This window comes from Panthera tigris, chromosome A2 (assembly GCF_018350195.1).
Source record: "Panthera tigris isolate Pti1 chromosome A2, P.tigris_Pti1_mat1.1, whole genome shotgun sequence".
NCBI classification, from domain to species: Eukaryota; Metazoa; Chordata; class Mammalia; order Carnivora; family Felidae; genus Panthera; species Panthera tigris.
In genome coordinates this window covers 30,917,558-30,933,619 of record NC_056661.1, presented here as the reverse complement: position 1 = coordinate 30,933,619, position 16,062 = coordinate 30,917,558, and the positions used below count along the sequence as shown (strand labels likewise).

The 16,062-nt window shown below is 41.5% G+C and overlaps 1 protein-coding gene across 1 annotated transcript in view; it reads right to left on the bottom strand.

Moving 5' to 3' along the window:
- SYNPR (synaptoporin) overlaps nucleotides 1-16,062 on the bottom strand; it is a 311,269-nt gene that overhangs the window by 114,307 nt on the left and 180,900 nt on the right. The window contains exon 3 of the mRNA XM_042977353.1: nucleotides 8,793-8,917. Coding sequence (XP_042833287.1) covers nucleotides 8,793-8,917 — 125 coding nt within the window. The remainder of the gene's footprint in view (nucleotides 1-8,792; nucleotides 8,918-16,062) is intronic.

The following is a 16,062-nucleotide window of genomic DNA, read 5'->3' as shown; positions in this document are numbered from 1 at the left end:
ACTCCACACCCAAAAAACAAATAACCCAGTGAAGAAATGGGCAGAAAACATGAATAGACACTTCTCTAAAGACATCCGGATGGCCAGCAGGCACATGAAAAGCTGCTCAACGCCGCTTCTCATCAGGGAAATACAAATCAAAACCACACTCAGATATCACCTCACACCAGTCAGAGTGGCCAAAATGAGCAAATCAGGAGACTATAGATGCTGGCGAGGATGTGGAGAAACGGGAACCCTCTTGCACTGTTGGTGGGAATGCAAATTGGTGCAGCCACTCTGGAAAGCAGTGTGGAGGTTCCTCAGAAAATTAAAAATAGACCTACCCTATGACCCAGCAATAGCACTGCTAGGAATTTACCCAAGGGATACAGGAGTACTGATGCATAGGGGCACTTGTACCCCAATGTTTATAGCAGCACTCTCAACAATAGCCAAATTATGGAAAGAGCCTCAATGTCCATCAACTGATGAATGGATAAAGAAATTGTGGTTTATATACACAATGGAGTACTACGTGGCAATGAGAAAGAACGAAATATGGCCCTTTGTAGCAACGTGGATGGAACTGGAGAGTGTGATGCTAGGTGAAATAAGCCATACAGAGAAAGACAGATACCATATGTTTTCACTCTTACGTGGATCCTGAGAAACTTAACAGAAACCCATGGGGGAGGGGAAGGAAAAAAAAAAAGAGGTTAGAGTGGGAGAGAGCCAAAGCATAAGAGACTCTTAAAAACTGAGAACAAACTGAGGGTTGATGGGGGGTGGGAGGGAGGGGAGGGTGGGTGATGGGTATTGAGGAGGGCACCTTTTGGGATGAGCACTGGGTGTTGTATGGAACCAATTTGACAATAAATTTCATATATTGAAAAAAAAAATAAATAAATAAAAAGAAAAACAAGTTAATAAATATGAAACAGTTAAATATGTACATACTTTTTAATGTTTGCATATGGGAGAGAGAGGGTTAGGGAAGCTACCATTCTGGGTAAAATATAATAAAGGGGTTGTTTTGTTGTCTTGGGGGTAATGTTGCTAATTAACTAGAATAACGATCTTTTTTAGCTATTTTTAATTCCTTTCTTGAAAGTAAAAATAATATACTAAAAGAGAAATTACTGAATTCCAGGCCTTATTTTAAGCATTTCCCACTTTATACAAACTACTTACTGTGAAATGGGTAACACTGTCTTTGTTTTACAGATAACAAACAAAGATGCTAAGCAATTTTCTCAACAAAACATAGCCAGTAAGTATCAGAGTCAGGATTTGAACCTAGGCGGTCCATCTTTATAGCTCAAGCTACACTATGTTGTTTCAGTAGATTAACAGTATTAAAAGTCATAAAATCATACTGTAGAAGAAGAATCACACGGCAAAGTGTTGCAAGTATAAAAACAATATCTGATTCATTCATAATCTCACCACCAAGAAACAAATTAATATTTTGATGCAATGATCATGACATAATCTCCATAAATATGATTTAGTTTTTGTTATTTGGGTATCCCATGAGAAAAGATGTGCGGTTAATCACATGTAGAGAACATATTTGGCGAGGACTGACAAAGTATAGACTATGTCTCATACAAAATTTATTTTGGAGGTGTTATGGATCATTTCCAAAATCTAAGCTATCATTTATTTTTCAGTAACTGAGGTTAAAGTCCATGCTAGTATGACTTCCAATTGGAAGAGACCTACCATGTATGCTAAGATACCATGAACAGAGAAAAACAACTGTGGCTTCATATATGAAATCTGAACTACAAACCATAAGGGAAGATGTTCTGAACTAAAGGTAATGATTTGTAACCAAGCTGGTTTTCACACGATCAACATTATACAAGATGAATTTAGAGTGACGGGAAATAGGGATCTATCTTTATCCATCCATCCATCCATCCATCTATCCATCCAAGTTCCTTAATGTTCACAATTCAGCAATACTAGTGTCTTAGGCTGGATTGCCCCAAAGCAGACCTGAGATCAAGATATGAGTGCAAGTTGTTTCTGGAGGCTTCATCCCTGGAAACGCCAATAAGGCAGTGGCGAATTGGGACAGGAAAGGGGAAGAAGGTAATAAAAGGTGTGTTGCTGACCAGGTTTCCATGATGGGCAGAGCTATCCTGCTGGGTGCCTCTGAGAAATGGTATGGAACGTGCCTTAGAGTTGTATCCCTTTAGAGGTGAGGTAATGGGGATATTTATCCTCCAACTCACATGTATTATTGGATGAAGTCTGCTCCAGGAGAGAGCAACTCCCCAGAATTTTTCGCCTGTCCTGCATACTGACCAAACAAGTTTCTGTGCCCCCAGAAAGACTTCTAACAGTCATAAAAGCTTTCAATGAAAGGTATAGGGATGAATGGCGAGGGACTGGGAGATATGGGCAGGGCAGTATCTGCCACAGCCAGCTAGTAAAAAAATAAAAGTAAATTAGAACTATTACATATGTATAGTTTTGTATCCCGGTTAGTCACTTTATACAATGCTAGAGGATTTCACCTATGTTTAACATGTTACTTGAGAAAATCACTTTTTTTTTAATTTAATTTTTTTAAAAATTTACATCCAAATTAGTTAGCATATAGTGCAACAATGATTTCAGGAGTAGATTCCTTAATGCCCCTTACCCATTTAGCCCATCCCCCCTCCCACAACCCCTCCAGAACCCTCCGTTTGTTCTGCATATTTAAGAGTCTCTTATGTTTTGTCCCCCTCCCTGTTTTTATATTATTTTCACTTCCCTTCCCTTCTGTTCATCTGTTTTCTCTCTTTAAGTCCTCATATGAGTGAAGTCATATGATATTTGTCTTTCTCTGACTAATTTCGCTTAGCATAATACCCTCCAGTTCCATCCACATAGTTGCAAATGGCAAGATTTCATTCTTTCTGATTGTTGAGTAATACTCCATTGTATATATATACCACATCTTATTTATCCATTTATCCATCGATGGACATTGGGCTCTTTCCATACTTTGGCTATTGTTGATAGTACTGCCATAAACATGGGGGTGCATATGTCCCTTTGAAACAGCACACCTGTACCCCCTGTACTAAATACCTAGTAGTGCAATTGCTGGGTCGTAGGGTAGTTCTATTTTGAATTTTTTGAGGAACCTCCATACTGTTTTTCAGAGTGGCTGCACCAGCTTGCATTCCCAGAGAAAATAACTTTTTTTTTTTTTAATTTTTTTTTCAACGTTTATTTTTGAGACAGAGAGAGACAGAGCATGAACAGGGGAGGGGCAGAGACAGAGGAAGACACAGAATCTGAAACAGGCTCCAGGCTCTGAGCTGTCAGCACAGAGCCCGACGCGGGGCTCGAACTCACGGGCCGTGAGATCACGACCTGAGCCGAAGTCGGACGCTTAACCGACCAAGCCACCCAGGCGCCCCCAGAGAAAATGACTTTTAATGTCTTTTGTTTTATGAATGTCCCACAATTTATTTAACTGATTCCCTATCTTTAGACATAAGTTATTTCTAATTTTGAAGAACTTAAAATAATTCAACAATAAATACCTTTGTATCTACTTCCTTCTCTATATCTCTGGTTATTTCTTTAGGGTAAATTAATCAAGGGTAATCGTGTTAACTACCTAAAGCAATGATCAGTTCCCTCCAATCTACAAGAAAACTTGAAATTGACAGCAAACTTAATATTTCAAATTTTGCTGCGGGATCTCAATACATGTAAGTGACATAATAATTGATTTGTCATTATAAATCTTTTATTCTTTATATTCAGTTGTTCTCAAATGATTCCTATACACTGGAAACCTTACTATTGTCTAGGCAAAGTAGGAAGTTTATCACCATGTCATCAAATGAACTAATTACTGAAAGTAATTATGAGAAGGTGACTAACCAACTTGCTCTCTTTCTCCACAAACATCATCTCATGCAGGCTTAACGTAAGATGGTTAGAATCCTTAGAATTTTGCACTTTCCTTGTCTGAGGAAAAACATCAAATTCTATTTCCCATTCTCCAACAGCCTTGTATGCTTTTCTTTTCTACTGAAAAGTCCTTAATCACCACCATTAGTTATATCCACTGGCCTTTTCATAGTTTTCACTCCTTTACTTTCTGAAGTACTCAGTGGTCCTACTTGTGCTGACTGGTAGCACGCATGACATTTTCTTACCTTCTGTGAAGCACACACTTTGTCCCACTTCCTCTGCACTTGGCTCTTTTGGATTTCCTCATTCATTTGTCTCCGTCTTCATTTAAAAAAAATTTTTTTTTACATTTATTTATTTTTGAGAGAGTGAGACAAAGAGAGAGTGGGGGAGGGGCAGAGAGAGAGGGAGACACAGGATTGGAAGCAGGCTCCAGGCTCTGAGCGGTCAGTACAGAGCCCGACGCGGGGCTCGAACCCACAGACCGTGAGATCATGACCTGAGCTGGAGTCGGAAGCTCAACTGACTGAGCCACCCAGGCGCCCCTCCTTCATTTGTTATAAGTGCGGGCATCCCCCATGCCTGAGCCCTGTGCTCCTGGTCCTACATCTCTCTTGGTGACCTCCCTTCTACCAGGACTTTCGTTTCACTGCATGAAGATGACTCTTTAGAACCCCAATCAGGCTTCATGTCTCTCTCCTTACATGGGGCTTTTAGCACAAGACTTCTTCTGGATAGAAAACACCTCAAAATGCATGTTCAAATTCAAATCTATATTCTCTGCTTCAAAATCATTTTCCTTATTATTCTCTTTTTATCATCGTTAACTCCTTCTCCCTAATTCAATTCCTTAAAAATTCAACGTGTTCTAAAATCTTGCCCAAAACTATCTTTCCATCTCTATCACTTTTCTCTGTCATATTTTTTGCTCTACTCACCAAGCTTCAAACAGTCTGAACATTGTTATCTTCAGTTTTTATTCACATTAGAAGATCATATGAAATCCAAAAATTTGCAATTGATCTTCTGTGTGATGCTGACCAAATTTCTCTCCATTCAGTCTTCTCAAACAGAGTAATGGTAACTTACCTCACCGGGTTGGTGTAATGATTACAGGATATACATGAAGGTGGCCAGCAGTGTTTGGTGCATTATGGGCTTGAGATACGTATTTGCATATTTATTCATTCATCACTCAGACCCATCAGAACTCATCTTTGCCATGAAAACCTTTTCTCCCATAGCCCCCAAAGTCTCTCTTCTAACCTCCTTTATCTTTCATTTGACATGCATCAGGTATCCATGCAGAGTGTTGATTAGCATTCTTTGACTCCACTTTCTGCAAATATATTAAATTCCTTCTAATAAAAAACTCTACTTCACACTTCTGTGTATAAAGAAAGTACAAGAAATTTTAAATCCAGACCCCCCCCTCCCAAATTAGCAAATAAATTGTTGTTGTTGTTGTTTTACCAAACTAGCACATATAGTAGATGAGAAAATAGCTATTACTTGCTCATTTTAATCATGAATCAAAAGGAAGGTTGGATGATAGTAAAAGGATATACTGCTGAATGTAAATTCCTTCTGATGTGAATCAAAAATATGTACATGTGGTGGTATAAAGGAGTCACATACTTTGGCATATTTAACAGAAGCAGCACGTGAATATTTTGTAAATTATCTAGCATTTTTTTTTTTTTGAGAGAGAGAGAGAGAGAGAGAGAGAGAGAGAGAGAGAGAGAGAGAGAGAGAATATCTCAAGCAGGCTCCATGCTGTCAGTGCAGAGCCCAATGCTGTGCTTGATCTCACAAACTGTGAGATCATGACCTGAGCCAAAACCAAGAGTCGGACGCTTAACTGACTGAGCCACCCAGGTGCCCCTATCTAGCATTTTCTAAATTGACTTCATCCCACATCTGATAATCTGATAAGTAAGTGAAGTAGCTTTTTTTGCTCTGTCATTTACAGACTTGGCCTTAGAGTTCATTGTCTTCCTTGTGTTTGCAATAAACTGAAGAGTTAGAAGCTGCTGAATCTCTTCTTTTATTTCTAAGATTATGGTCAAATCATTGGCATTGGCTTGTAAAGTTTTAGGAGAAAATAACTCTTTTAATGATTTATATCATTAGCACCTTGCTAACCCAGTTTCTTCTGAAACAAATGATGTCAAAATAATCTGTATAAATTCTAGATGTGTTCACTCACTATTGACATCTTCCCCGAGAAGATCATGGCATAACATTTTATAGCATCTAAATATATGAATAAACTTGCAACTCTAGTAAAACAGGGTCTCTCTGGAATGGTATGTGTATCTCCTAGATGTACACAGATGGGACAAAAGTGCAAGACATTCTGTGGGATGGGTAGGCTAATCTCCATTCCTAACTGGTCGACACTAAATGTTGTACAGATGTGGTAAATGGAGTGGGAAAAGCTTTCTTGCTTTCTTCTAGAACAGTGGGTTTTTATAATGCCTGTAGGGGACTAGGGTTCTAAGGAGATACTAGAGATTCTGCAGCAGGGGATGGGCTGTGTGTGTGGCAGGGAGAAGGCTAAGGAGGACCAGCTGGATGGTTCAAGCCCCTTTCTTAACCTGCTTCAACTTTCTCAGGGACTCCTGTCCGTTTTATATACAGAGCTTTTGGGCAAGGTAGTGTTTGGAAGAAAAGTTTCTGCTACTGAAAAAATAATGGTTGGTCATCTTTGTTTCAAAAGCCAAGTAAAAACATCTCAAATAAGAGGGCCACTGTGCTCATAGGTGGCAATAAACATTTTTATCCAATTTCTTCAGTTGCCTTTTATTGGGCCAGGGTACTATGTCTTGGGAAGAAAATTAAGCCCAATACTGGAAACTGTTTGCTTCAAGTGTCTTTTCAAATTGTACACTTAGCCAAGGATTGCATGAAATTAAACATGACCCTGCTCTCCACCCTCCTAAGCCCAAACAACCAGGCTCTGTTTTCCTGTCTAAACAGGTCTCTTGATCACTCTCTTCCAGTTTGAGAGACAGAAGGACTTGTGTTTAACGTTTGGTGACGTAATGATGTTCAAATCTTAAGCGACGGACCTTGAAGTCATCTGTTCCTACCACTTTTTTTTTTTTTGGTTCGAAATCACCGTAGAAGGCAATGCAGACCGTACAATTTCACGACTAATGTTACTATGCGTGCTACCTCTCTTGTGCAGCCATTGACATTTCTTCTCTCCTCTGCTAGATCCCAGCCATTGGTAGTTCTTATCTCCTCTCCTAGAACCAGCCATTCTGATCTCCTATCCTAGATCCCACATACTGATCCGTGAGTGTGCAGTGGCTTAGCCTTTCTCCCTAATAAACCAAGGAGTTCCTCCAGAACTTAGAAGTGTCAAATACCCCCAACTCAGCCTTATTTCTACCCACACGTGTAGCTCTTTACACCAAATTACTAGGGGTTCTGTGCTTAGTATTTCTGAGCTTTGCACTCTCTTATTAGTGTGGAGAGCGTCTACTTGAGCACAGGTGTTTGCAACATTTATCAGTTCTACTTTTAAAAACCCTTTGGTATGTTGGTATAAATGCCACTTCCCACGATTCATTGCCTCTAAGCTGAGGCACTTTTGTTTTAGGCTAGGGAAAGTCCACTAAATCAATATAACAAGGATGTGTTCCATGATATACAGATCCTCTGAGATGCTCAGTGAGAAAAGGTGTCTGCGGTCAAATGTATTTGGGAAACATTGTATTTCTCTTGGTGATTCGAAATGGGCATTAGAAAAGCAGAGTGCTAAGAAGTATTTCGTAAATTTATTTGACCACATAATTTTTAAATGATTCCTCACCCTTTCTCTCCCTCCCTCCTTCTTTTCTTCATTAAACATTAAATATCTAGGGCTCCATGGGAAAGATTTTGGAAAACATTGTACTCTCTTATTTAAGAAGAGTTTTCAGGCATCAATTTATACTTTTCTCTGTACTTCCAGAGCGAGCACCATGTCTGGCACAAGGTGATTACTCAATAAATGTGTGTTAAATAGAAATGAACAAGAGAGTGTTCCGAAACATTGTGCTGAAAGTTGTTTTAAAAAATAATACCGGTTATTTGGTGCCAAGTATTTGGGAGTATTACAGAAAGAAATTATTTTAAAATTGAATTCAGTTCATCCACTTGGGTATATGGGTCAGAATCACAGGATATCCAATGTGGCAAAAGCCCTGGTAGGTGTCTAGTCATCTACCAGACACATACAAGGTACCTTTCAGACTGAATTTATAAAGAGATTGAAAGAATGATCTCAGGCAATTTAAGTATAGCAATAGAAATATGAGATCTGGGCTCAACCCAGGGAGGCTCAACCTTGACTGCCATGTACTGGCTGAGGAATGTGGGCAAATGTGTATGTGCCTCACTTTCCTCATTTGTAAACACTGATAGTAATTGTCCTCCCTTCAAAAGGACTGAATGAGATAACCAAGTAAGTAGCTAAGTATAGTGTCTGGCAGACGGAAGCAATATTAGATATTAATATTATTAAAGGCATTATCAACCAAGATTGCACAGTCAACATGAAATTAGAGGTGACACTAATCCTAGAGAGAATTTGGAAGAACTTAAGATAGGAAATAAGCATGGGGAGGAGGGAATTGTGTATCTGAGGTCTCTTACTGACAGCTCCGAATACTGGGCCAACAGTATCAATGTTTTGGAGAAGAGTCAGTAGGACTCACAAATCCTCCCCGAGTGGGGTGGCAGGTGGGCATTTACTTGTTCGGGTGTTCTGTGGGCTCAGACAGACTCCTCTCTGTTAACCCCTAAGTCTCTAGAAAACTGCTTATCTTTTGAGAAACCACAGAAAGAAGAATGTGCCTTCTCTGTGAGCACGAGCCGCCGTTCCCTACCTGAATGGGTAGGCAAATGCTATGTCAATGCTGAGGTTACTTTCCGTCTTGTTGGCACAGTCCACACTCAGCCGCAGGCCTCCGGAATAGCCACCGCATGTTGCAAACGCAAAGATCGCAAAAAGCTGTGGAGAACAAAGAAGCAAGAAAGAAGAGAGTCATTGGAATGATGCTAATCCAGTGAAATACATCAATCAGAGTTCAGTGTCTGAATTGGGAGAGGTTACGTTCTTCCGAAATGTGGCATTGTGTTTGGTTCAGGCTGGGAGATGGAAGCCAGGAGGAGGATGGGGACCTCGGAGGTGGTGTTTGAAAAACTAGTCTGGCAAACTGGTGTAACTTTGCTTGGAGAAAAACTGAACAGGAGGGGAAAATGCCCGTGTTTGACTGTGTAACGAGCCATCGTGCCTCAGAAAGTAGAGATGTAATCTCACATCAAAGGATCTGGAAAATTACACACTAAGGGATTAATGACAGATATCTCCAGGTGGGAAGAATTCGAGATGTCTCCTTGCTTTAATTTGCTTGCCTGTAACTTCTGCAATAAACATGTTTTATCTTTTTGGAGTAATATAGGTTGTTTTTTTTTTTTAAGCCATAGTAAGAATTTAATTTTTTTAAATGTTTATTTATTTTTGAGAGGGAGAGAGAGACAGAGCATGAGCAGTGGAGGGGCAGAGAGAGAGAGAGAGAGAGAGAGAGAGAGAGAGACAGAATCAGAAGCAGGCTCCAGGCTCTGAGCTGTCAGCACAGAGTCCAACGCGGGGCTGAATTCACCAACTGCGAGATCATGACCTGAGCTGAAGTCAGTAGCTCAAATGACCGATCCACCCAGGAGCCCCAGAATTTAAGACCTAAAGGGCTGAGGGAGAGTAGGTGAGTATCTAATATGCACTATTTCAGAGCACAAGATCTCAGTATATGTCAACCTCAAACCCTCCCTGGTTGTTAAAACTCTGTGTTAGTTGCTCTATGTCAACTATTAAAAGGTTCAACTGGTTACCAATTAATGTCATAGTCCATCTTGGGGTAGAACATGGATCTGTGGAAATTAGGTACTAAAAATTAGGAGCAGGAAATCAGGGAAGTCTTCAAGAAAGAAGATATATATCTGGGAGGTTAAGGATGGCCTAAGATGAGAAGCAAATGCTCAACTTTGCTTAGTTTGGCTAAATTCAAAAGTATTTCCTGCTCATTTCCAAAGAAAGTCAATCAAGGGCACTTAACAATGCCTCATGTTGTAATACTCCCATTTATTTTATTTTCATTTTGGAATTCAGCTTCTTTAGGTGGTCTGGGGTCCCATTAGGAATGCTAGCCCACTTTACACAGAAAACAGAATTATTGTTAAGGGTTAAGTGCATGGGCTCTGGAATGAGACCTTGGAAAGGTTGCTTCATTTCCCCACGCTTTGTTTTCCTCATCAGTAAAACAGCATTGATAACAACTCCATTGGGTCATTCTGCTATTCATCATATAAAACAGAAAGTTGCGTGGACAAGAAGGCTGCTGGAACTGGCAATGTCACCAAGTCTATTCAGAAAGTGAAGAAGGCGAAGTGAGTATTATCCATAACACCTGCCATGTCAGTCTCACTCGGTGGTGAAAGAGTATCAGGGCTGTTGGTCTGAGTTGGCCGTTTAACTTTAATAGGAAAAGACTGGTTAATGATAAAACCTTCAAAGGTAAAGTAATATTTTGCGGGCCATTTTTGTTTCCGTGTGTGGCAGTTTTAAGTGATTAGTTTTTAAAACCAGTATTTTAAAAATGGAAACAACTTGACCAAAATAAACAGTAGATGCAGTAGGAGAAAACTATGTTTATATGTGTTAATCTGTGTAAAGCATTTAAAACAGACCCTGGCACAGGATAAGTACTCAATAGATGTTAATGAAAGCTATTACTGTAAATAGATGTGGATGAGCTCCTTAGTAAGATGTTCCAGGCCATAAAATAGGAAATTTAGACTTACTTCCTAGCTAAATCTACATGACCATCGGCCCCAGGGACCCAGCATCCAAGCGCTCCAGAAATGCTGATCTGTTTTGCTTTGTTTCTCTTCCTAATTTGCCTGTAGGATCTGAGGAGGCGTTGAGAAGCTACCGCAATCCCCATTGCAAGCTGGGGCTCGTACACACCGAACACCACAGCTGAAGGGAACATGAGTTTTATTCCTGTGGCATGCATCTGCTCACTTCTCAGGACCGAATGCTCTCTTTCTGTCAGCTCTTACTGTCGGTAGGAATAAGGAGGAAGTGATATTAACTGCTCCGTGCTTAAATCTAAGTTGCATTATATAATCCTGGATGTCTCAGCCCTTTGTGCCATGTCAGAATATTGCCTTTGGTAAGACTTCTTCCAGAAGAAAGAGTGGAGTAACGGAGCCCGGAGCTCTGTGGTGTGGCTATGGAGATAGGTCTCTCCCTGTCCAAGCTTCCTCACCTGTAAGACATCCTGTGTATCTTCTTGAGTCACCGAGAGATTAAATGAGATGGAATATGTATTTATGTGCAGCCCCTTTCAATTCATGCAGAGATTTATGTGGAAGCTATATATATGCACTTTGATGGGGTAAGGGTCCCAAGTGTGTAATCAACACTAGTACACATAAAGGTCAGGAGGAATTGGCCATTCTTGCCATTATTAAGTGCCTACTATGGGCTAGGTATTGGGCCCAGCAATTAACATATGTGATATGATCTTCTATTAACAACAATGGTGTGTGTGTGTGTGTGTGTGTGTGTGTGTATGTGTGTGTGTGTAGCTTACCATTTCTATATTAAAGATGTCGCAGAATAGCATAATGGCTTCAAATAGCAAGTTAGACTTGAAGGGACTTAAAGATAAGTCCTGTTAATTTCAGTGCTTGATAGTTATAAGGGAATACCCTTGGATTTTCATCTTCCATTAAAGTCCTTTATATACAGTAAGATATGATTAGTACTACCATGTAATGAACTTAACATGGAATGGTAATTATGTATTTAACTATTCAAAATGTTAGATGCATAGAAGGAAAGCGTCAGACTGTTAAAACCACACACACCAATATCTTTTCTTTTAATGTCTATTGAGCTCTGAAAACATAAGACATTGTATTTGAGTTGAATATGACACCTATGGGCTTTCTGGTTAACTTTCTCCCTTCCCCCCACTCATCACTGATTAAAGGGAAATCATACTGTGTGACCGATATCAAATTCACATGGGTTTGGTGAGGATTAAACAGATAATGTCTGTACAACTCTGGGAGAGTCAGATCCTGCCGAGTGAATAACGTATTACAGGCATGGTTGATTCCATATTTGGGAGAGTGAAATCAACTCCTTTAGAGTGTATCAGCCAGGGGCCTAGTTCTGTAATTGGAATACATCAAGACAGAGTGGGGAGAGGGGGCTGAAAGCTCTTTGGCGGGTCAAAATTCCCTTAGTGTTGAAGAAAAATGCAGAGTGGGAGGGAATTCGGAAAACGCTCTCCGGGTTCCCCTCCCAGAGTTCTGCTCAGCCACTTCTCCCTAGGTGGCTAGGCAGAGCGGTTTTGGAAGTCAGGCAGAACCCGAGTTTGAGTTCAATTCCTAGCCGTCTGACATGGAGCAAGTTATTTAACTTCTCCAAACCTCTCAGTTCCTACCTCTCCTAAATCAGAACTAATCCATTGGTTCATTCAGCAGACGTTTAATGGTGCATTTGCTAGGTGCCAGCCGGTGGGGAACAAAAAGTTAAAAAAGGAGAAAAGACAAAGAAAGCCCACTAGGGAGCCCACTGCTGGATCGGGGAGACAGTCAGAGAGAATATACAAATGAAACAACTACAAATTGTGTTATGTGTTTTGTGGGGAAGAAGCTCTTCTAGACAGGGAGTTACACCTGAGGAAAGTCACATGTAAGCTAAGACACTAAGGATGGAGAGGAAGCCATGCAAAAAGGAGGTGGGGATTGGAAGGGAGTGCCCCGGGAAGAGAAAACCTCTCAAGTGAAACCCCCAGAGAGGAAAAGCTGGACAGTGCGAGGTCAGCGTGGCAACTGCCCAGTGAAAGAGGCTGAGAATAATACTATTCACCTCACATGACTTTGTGTGCTTCAGCTAAAAGAACATATGTAAAGCACCGGGCTCACAGCCCTCAACAAACATTGAAGTGTCTTCTCCTTCCCCTTCTTCCTCTGCTACTATTACTATTTATTACTATTGTTATTAGAACTACACTCATGAAGACAGAGAACTCGAGAGGAACGTTCACTTCCCCAACTCAGCTAGAGTTGGAACCAGAATCCTGGTGTGTGGACTCCCTGAGTCAACATTCTTCTGCTTAGCTCTACAACAGCAGGGAGAACAATTTCTGGCCATCTGGATGGGAGATAACTGTCAAATGTTCTAGTCTTTGCCCAGAAATGCACCGTGGTGCTTTAGTGGCCTGAGGTTCTCCATGTCTTCTGAGGGTCTCATGGGCACAGAATGGCAAGCTCACTAGCCAAGCAGAATGGATGGTTTGTGCTCTCTTTGTTCTCCTTCCTTCTGTCCGTCCTTCCTTCCTTCCTTCCTTCCTTCCTTCCTTCCTTCCCTCCCTCTCTCCCTTCCTCCTTTCTTCCCTTCCTTTTCCCTCCCTCCTTCCTTTCTCATACCTTCCTTCCTTCCTCCCTCCCTCCCTCCTTCCCTTCCTTCCTTCCTTCCTTCCTTCCCTCCCTCCCTCCCTCCCTCCCTCCCTCCCTCCCTCTCTCTTTCCTTCCTCCTTTTTACCCTTGATAGGGTGGAGAATTTTAGAACGAGGTTCTTGGAATATGTGAAGAGACAGAAACTTCCTTAGCTTGACAACGGTTTCTCTGAGAGACCATTACAAGTAGCAAGAGGAAAGTTTGTGTCTTGGAGATGCTTGACTCTGCAAGACTAATGCTGGGAGATGGAAGAGGGAAAACTGTGTTATGTGGCCATGATGGAATGAGAAGTGGGCATGGGCCTTGCAAGTCTGAGGAGAGGAAAGAGCCTGAATTAGGGGACTGGGGATGTGGGGTGCCAGGAAGAGATGAGAGCAAGGGACTAGAGAGAAAGACTTCCATCTGAGCCTGACTTTACAGTGACTATATGCACCTTGATGAGAGAGGTGAAAACATGGAGTTTGTGTGTGTACATGCACACGTGTCATTTCTCTGAACCCTGGGCTCCGTGTGTTCATCCTCAGCTAACACTGCATTTTTTCTGGCAATGCAACCTACTTATTCACCTTCCTAGACACTGGGGTCATAACCCTGGGGCAAAAGTCCATTTACCCAACCAAGGGAAATTACAAGACCTGTGTGTTGCTATTTTCCCTCAAGCTTCCAATTCTCAAACAAAGCAGACACCTCACCCTCTGGTACAGTCTAAGATAATCAATATCATAACCACTGGCCCAATCATTCACTCCCCTTGAATTCAGGAGACAGAAATAAATCTCCTGAAATGGACTCTCATTTCACTACCGTCTTGGATGATCTACAGCTCTGTTCCTAACAACAAAAAATTATTCTCTAAATGGACAAAATTAACCAGCAGAGATTTCCCTGGCATGCAGACTGATTAGAAATAGATTCAGGTGAAAGAGACAGAAGCATTGCCTTGCACTTTCTGGCTTAATAAGCATCCATAAACCAAAATCACCCATAGCAGGAATATCTTTGCACAGTTAATGATACCAAAGGTTTTGTTCCCTGGAAAGAGGGCAAGCAGTTCCCTCCTTGGAATTAATTGAATCACACAAGGAATACCAATGAAAGATGCTATTAATCCTTCTGGTTAATTTGTGAGGCACAATTGAAAGCACTAGGTTGGAGGAGGATAGGAAATCAGGCTGATTAATGGCTCTCATAGGGACCTGTGGTCTGCAGAAAAGTTAGGGAGGGGACATCTTCCATGACCTGATACACAACCTCAGGCATGAAGGATACCTTGGAAGAATAAGTGAGAGTAAGGACACTAGTATGAAAGGGATTGGAAAATTGAAACCAAGTGTTGGTATTCATATTGCCACTGAGCTATGTGTGCTGACAATCAGATCTCCAGGGCATAAAGCAATGGCATCTAGTATTTGATTTGCCAATTTCCATGGTGTAAAACTCCCATTATGGCCAATTCCAAGCCACCCTCCTAATACCTCCAAACTTGATTGAAAAGAGAGCTGCACAGTCAGCTGTGTTCCAGCAAACCACTGCTCCCAAGGGACTTTCCTTGCTCCCTGGGGGCAAGAGCCTTGGGCTTCTTTCATTGATTCACCCTTCTTCTTTCATATTTCCTGTTACTTCATATCACTCACCTTGGGCTTACTGCATAGTAAGTACTTCACTCTTTTTTTCTCGACTTCAATTATTCACCCTTTCATTCATTTATTCACTTAGTTATTGTAGCAGAGGTGGTTGCTGCTTTGCCTATATCCCCTCAGCTCACCCTAGAGGCCACCTGCAGTGCAGCTTCACGGGAACAGTCTGGTCTGTGCCACCCCAAAGGCTTCCCCCTCCAACACCCAAGCCTCACTGCTGAGGACTTTCTCAGGAGGCATGAATATGCTCAGCCTTGGGACTGGGGCATGGTGGAAGTCCCTTCGAGTGAATTCTCTGCCATCTTGCAATTTTCAATTTGGGATGGAAATTGGTGGATACAACCACCTCTGTGGGGAAACTCTGAGGTGTGTTCAGTATAGTTTTTCAGAGGCTGCCCTTTGGGATTGAGTCCCCATTGCCCATTAATATCCATAGTGGGCGTCCCTCCACAATGTCTCATCATTGTGCTTCCTGGCATCGCCTCTCAAGTAAACTTTGTGAGCCAAATTTCTTGTCCCAGGACCTGCTTTGGGGGAACGCAACTGAGACAGTTATCAAACTCTGACCAAGGGCCTATTACTTTACAGGCACTGCAGTGTGCTCTAGGATTGCCTTACTAAAAGGAATTGTACCTCCTGACCCACCTTATCTCATTCCTCTCAGCTTCAAGCTTTTCACACCCTCATCTCCCCAGCCCTCTCTAAATAAGTTGAGCTACTGTGTAAAGAGGAAGTCTTCTTTGGCTACATTATCCAGAGTGGGCTTCCTGACCTCAGCCCCCACCCCGGCTGGCCCCATTACTCCCTGTCTTTGTTTGCTTGTTTGTTTTTATGTGAGCAGATGTTCTAAAATCTGTCATTTTTGGCATTATGTAGTCACCTGTTTGTGTTTTGTTTGACCACTTCCTTGGGGAAAGGTAATACACTTGTCTTTGTCTATTGCTGGATTTCTACCACCTTGTACAAGGCCTGGCATGAAGCAGGT